This window comes from Phasianus colchicus, chromosome 2 (genome assembly GCF_987193195.1).
Source record: "Phasianus colchicus chromosome 2, bPhaCol1.hap1.1, whole genome shotgun sequence".
In the NCBI taxonomy this organism is placed as follows: Eukaryota; Metazoa; Chordata; class Aves; order Galliformes; family Phasianidae; genus Phasianus; species Phasianus colchicus.
The window spans coordinates 104,434,350-104,440,586 of NC_143437.1; the positions used below are offsets into that span (position 1 = coordinate 104,434,350).

General features: G+C 52.2%; 1 protein-coding gene across 1 annotated transcript; it reads left to right on the top strand.

Annotated features, from left to right (window-relative positions):
- Positions 1 to 4,960: 4,960 nt before the first annotated feature.
- Positions 4,961 to 5,587, top strand: LOC149919245 (uncharacterized). The gene has a single exon (XM_090136187.1). The coding sequence runs from the start codon at positions 4,961 to 4,963 to the stop codon at positions 5,585 to 5,587; it is 627 nt and encodes a 208-aa protein (XP_089992313.1).
- The last annotated feature ends 650 nt before the right edge of the window (positions 5,588 to 6,237 follow it).

Genomic DNA, 6,237 nt, shown 5'->3' on the forward strand with positions numbered 1-6,237 from the left:
CCTCCCGAGCCACAAGGGCACACTGCTGGCTCATGTTAAGTTTTTCATCCATCAAGACCCCCAGGTCCTTCTCCACAGGGCTGCTCTCAAGGACGGCTCCTTCCAGTCTGTAGGGATGCCTGGCATTCCTCCGGCCCAAGTGCAAAACTCTGCACTTTGCCGTGTTGAACCTCATCAGGTTCACTTGGGCCCACCTTTCTAACCCACTGAGGTTTCTACCACCCACTGGGACCCCATTAGCCACTGAGGTCCCCTACTAGGGGACCCAGTAGGACTCTATCACCCACTGAGAAATCATCACCCATTGAGGTCTCCATCACTCATTAAGGTCCCATCACCAGCTGGGACCTCATCACCAATGGGAATGCCACTACCCAGTGGGATCCCATCACCCATTGAGATCCCACTACTCATTGAGATCTCCATCACCCAGTGAGATCTCATCACCCACTGGGACCTCACTACCCATCGGGACCCCATTACCCATTGAGATCCCATCACCTACTGAGACCCCACCATCCATTAAGACCTCATCATCCACTGGGACTCCATTAGCAACCAAGATCCCCTATTGGGAGACCCAAAAGGATCCCATCACCCACTGAGATCTCCATCACTCATTGCAGTCCAGCCACTCATTGGGATCCTATCACACAAGCGGACCCCATTATCAACAGGAACGCCACTACTCAGTGTGACCCCATCACCCATTGAGAGCCCAGAACCCACTGAGGTCTCCATCACTCACTGAAATCCCATCACTGTCTAGGATCCCATCACTCTTTCAGACCCCATCACCAATGGGAGTGCCACTATGCAATGGGATCCCATCACCCCATTGAGGTCTCCATCATTGAGGTCCCATCACCCATTGGGACCCCATAACCAACAGGAACACCACAACTTATTGGGACCCCATCACCCACTGGGATACCACCACCCACACCCACTGAGGTCTCCATCATGCACTGGGACCCCATCATCCACTGACATCCCATCACCCCATTGGGATTCCACTACACAATGGGATCCCACTGAGGTCTCCATTACAAATTGAGGTCCCTCATCATCCACTGGGACACCATCACCAATGGGGGGGAGTGCCACTATGCATTGGGATCCCATCACCCATTGGGATCCCATTAACTCTTGAGAACTCCATCACTCATTGAGATCCCCCATCACCCATTGGGACCCCATCACCAACAGGAACACGACGACTTATTGGAACCCCATCACCCATTGGAATCCCCCACCCACACTGAGGTCTCCATCACCCACTGGGACCCCATCATCCACTGGGATCCCATCACGCATTCAGACACCATCACCAACAGGAACACCACGACTTATCAGGACCCCATCATCCATTGGGATCCCATTACCTGTTGAGATCTCCATCACTCCTTCAATTCCCCTGTCACTCATTGGGACCCCATCACCAACAGGAACACCACAACTTACTGGGACCCCATCACCCATTGGGATCCCACCACCCACACCCACTGAGGTCTCCATCACACACTGGGACCCCCTTCACCCATTTATGTCTCCATCACTCATTGAGGTCCCCCATCACCCAATTAGACTCCATCACCAATGGGAGTGCCACTACCTATTGGGACCCCATCACCCATTGGGACCCCATCACCAACAGGAACACCACAACTTACTGGGACCCCATCACCCACACCCACTGAGGTCTCCATCATGCACTGGGACCCCCTTCACCCATTTATGTCTCCATCACTCATTGAGGTCCCCCATCACCCATTTGGACTCCATCACCAATGGGAGTGCCACTACCTATTGGGACCCCATCACCCATTGGGACCCCATCACCCATTAAGGTCTCCATCACTCACTGAGGTCCCCCATCACCAATAGGAACACCACTACTCATTGATACACCATCATCCTATTGGATCCTACCACCCACACCCACTGAGGTCTCCATCACCTATTGAGATGCCATCACCCATTGGGATCCCACCACCCACACCCACTCAGGTCTTCATCGCCCATTGGGATCCCACCACCCACACCCACTCAGGTCTTCATCGCCCATTGGGATCCCACCACCCACACCCACTCAGGTCTTCATCACCCATTGGGATCCCATCACCTGCTGAGATCTCAATCACCGACTGAGATCCCATCACCCACTGAGACCCCACCACCTATTAAGGTCTCAATCACCATTGGGACCCCACACCCAAAGGGCCCCCATCCCACTGATGCCGCACGGAACCACACGGAGACCTATTTTTCTCTTTTTTTTTCCTCTTTTTTTTCTCCTTTTTTTTTTTTTTGCACAAAAACAGTACATTTATTCAAGTGTTCTCCAGCACAAGTACATTAGAAAGGAGTTCGTCTTTATGGTATTCTTCCGGGCACCAGAGAAAAAATAAAAAGGCGGATGGGATGGGAGCGGGACGGACAGACTTCCTACACCTGCTGCACGCATTTGACCTCTTAATTAGTTCAGAACAGCAATGTCACGAGCAATACTCACACAGATACAACAGAGCGCCGGGCAGCGGCCGCGGGCGAACCGTACGGTGAAATGTACACAGCTCCCGGCAATAAATAGAGAAGCGACCCTAAAAAAAAAAAAAATTAAAAAAAAAAACAAACCAACAACCAAAAAACCAGAAAAAAAAAAAAAAACCCAAAAACAACGCAAAAACAAAAGGAACGAACCGAGAGAGAGAGAGAGAAAGAGAGAGAAAGAGAGAGAGAGGAGGATGAGGAGGAGGAGGAAGGGCGCGGGGCGGAATGTGGCGCGGGCGGCGGCGCCCGCCGGAGGAGCGGTCCCAACTCGACGCGGCGATCCCTCGGGGTGAGCACACGGCGTGCCACGCGCTGCGGCGCTGGCTTCAAGTACAAAGTTAAAATGCCTTTTTTTTTTTTTTTTTTCCTCTCCTTTTTTTTTTTCCTTTTTTTTTCTTTTTTTTTTTTCCGCTTTTTTTTTTTCTCTCTTATATTTTTTTTTCTTTTCTTCTTTTAGTTTTTTTTTTCTATTTTCCTTTCGTTTTTTTTTTTTTTCTCATTTTTTTTTTTTTCCCTCTCATTCATTTCTCCTGTTTTTGTTTTTGTTTTTTTTTCCATCTTTTTTTTTTTTATGATATTTTTTTTTTTTTTGCCTTTTACTTTTTTAATAATAATATATCAGAGTAAAATTATAGTGCTCTTTGAAACTCCACTACGAGAAAACGAAACAAACAGTCATTGTCCGGACAGCAGACTTAAGTTAACAATATATATTCTTAATAAAACGTTTTAGCACCGTGTTTGTCACCTATCCCTCGGCGGATCTTAAGGAATTTAGGTTTCGGTTTTTTTTTTTTTCTTTTTTTTTTTTAATTTTTCTTTATTTTTTCTTTCTTTTTTTTTTTTTTTTCTTTTTTTTCTTTTTTTAATCTAGGGCTGTGCAACAAAAGGTGTCTGTTTCTCTTAAAAAAAGCTGTGGGTCGGGGACGTTAAAAACGGAACTCTTTCCCCACGCATCCCCCATAGTGGGGGCCGCTGCCGCGGGCGCCTTCCAGTTGTGCTGCAATGGAGGAGCTGCTGCTTCCCTGTGCTGCATTGCAACGCATGCTGCAGGGCCGTGCATCGCTTGCTCTGGTGCTGCAGGGCCGTGCACAGCTTGCATCGGGTGTTGCAGCGCCATGCACGACCTGCAAGCAGTGCTGCAGGGTTGTGCAAAGTGTGCACCCTCTGCTGCTGGGACATGCAGGGCCTGCAACCTGTGCTGCAGGGCCGTGCAAAGTTTGGAGCCTACGCTGCAGGGCTATGCATTGCTCTGCACCTGGTGTTGCAGGACCACGCACAACCAGCAAACAGCGCTGCAGCACCACGCAAAGTTTGCACCCTATGCTGCCGGGCTATGCCAGGTTTGCATCTGGTGCTGCAGGGCTGCACAGGACCTGCAATCAGTGCTGCAAAATTGGCACCCTACGCTGCAGGGCCACGCACAGCTTGCATCTGGTGCTGCAGTACAATGCGGGATGGACAAACAGTGCTCACAGGGCCGTGCAGGGTTTGCACCCTGTGATGCAGGGCCGTGCAGGGTTTGCATTTGGTGCTTCAGGATTTGCACCCAGCATTGCAGAACGGCGCAGGACTTGCACCCAGAGCTGCAGGACTTGCAACCAGCACTGCAGGGCCATGAGGGCTTTGCAGCCATGCTGCAGCACGCACCATGCAGGCCCTGCACCCAGCACCACTCAGGACCCACAGCACTGCCCCAGCCTCACGGCTCGGCCCCCTCCTAGCACCATGGGGACCCCCTGCCCCGAGCACCTCTCCAAGCACCCTGCAACACCGCCGGCTGGCTCGCTGCGCATTAGCCAGCACCCTGCACCGAGCTGCCGGCGGCGGTGGTGGCACGGGGGGGCCGGGGGTGTCCTGGCCCCCGCCCTGCGCACGGGACCCCCCCTTTCACAGTTACAGGAAGAGATGGCAACGGGGCCCCCCCGTGCCTTAGCACCAGTCCCTGCGCTCCCCCCCGTGCACCGCAGCTGAACCCCGAGCGCTGAGCACCATCCGCACTGCAGCACTGCTGAATGCACCCAGGTCTGGAACTCTGCCACCAGGATGTCATCCTCGCCACTGTCACTGCCACCGTGACTGTCACCACGACCATCATCGTTACCATCATCATGACTGTCACGGTCACCATCACCATGACCATCATCACAGCTGTCACGATGACCGTGACCATCAGCATGATCATGACTATGACCATGACTATCACCGTCATCATCACTATTACCATGACCCATCACCAAGTCCACGACCATCACCACGGTCATCATTATCACCATGACCGCCACGACCATCGCCTTGACTGCCACTGACATGATGACTGTCACTATGACCACAACCATGACCACAACTGAGACCATGACCATCACTGTCATCAGGACCACTGCCATCAGCATGACCATCAATCACCATGATCATCACCATAACCATGACTGCCACCATCTCTGTCACCATGACTGTCACTGCGACCATAACCACGATCATGGCCATGACTATCCCTGTCACCATGACCATGATCACCACCAAAACCATGACCATCACCGTGACCGTCATCGTCTCTGTCATCATGACCGTCACCGTGACCATAACCTTGATCAAGCCCATCGCTGTCACCATGACCATGATGGCCACCAAGACCACGACCGCCACCGTCTCTGTCACTGTGACCATCACCATGACCACGACCCACGATCACGACGGTCACCACCACCATCACGCCACCGCAGCATCCCCACGCTCAGCACAGCACCGGCCGCCCTGCGCCCTCCTGCAGCTGCCGCTGCCACAGGTGCACCATGGATGCACCGTGGTGCCCACCAAAGGGACCGCTGGAACCCATCGCTCCAAAAACACACCGGCACGGGGTGGGCTCCAGCCCCGTCCCAACCCAGCGTTAGCACCAGGGTCCGAGCACCGCTCCGGCACCGCCTCCGCGCCGAAACCTCTGCCCGCTCGGGGCCACGTACGCAGAACAGCACCAGTACGTCGGGCGGGACGGCGCCGCTTCCTTTTGGGACAGAAAAAGGTTATTGCATGAGTCGGGGTGGGGGCTCCCCCCCGGCCCCGCCGGCCCCCTCCACGCGGCTCCGGAAAGGCGCGGCGCGTAAGGCAACGTGGAAGCTGATGTCTCGACTCCCCCCGCTGTTTAAAAGCACCATTATGAAGTCGGGTTGTACAGTAGTAACAGTACCTTTTATATATATATATATCTATATCTCATATCTATCATATATATATAAACTGTAAACAAGAGGTAACAGCGGCTTCTAGGATTTGCTTTCTTCAAGGTTTCCCGTGTGGTAGGCACCCAAAATATTGTAGAAAAGGTGTGAGTGTGGCGTGCGCGTGTCCGCCGCGTCCCCGCCGGTGCTTCTGCTCCGTGTCACCGCGCGCGGTGCTGCTGGCAAGGAGGGAGGGAGGCGCGGGCGCCGCGGCTCCGAGCAGCAGGGACCCAACGAACGGAAAAACCCAGCCAGAAAAGAGCGGAAAACGGAAAAGGTTACCCCGAAAAAAAATTAAAAAACCGTTTTGGTTGGTCGTGTTTTTGTTTCTTTTTCTTTTTTCTTTTTTTTTCCTCTTTTGTTTTGTTTTTTTCCTTTCGAGTTTTTTTTTTTTTTTCCTTTTGTTTTTTGTCTTTTTCAGTTTGCTTTTTACTTTTTTCCTTGCTTTGTTGTTGTTTTTTTTTTC

What these genes read in the sequence shown, in the direction of transcription:
- LOC149919245 (XM_090136187.1), top strand. Translation starts at nt 4,961, where the DNA reads ATGATCATCACCATAACCATGACTGCCACCATCTCTGTCACCATGACT.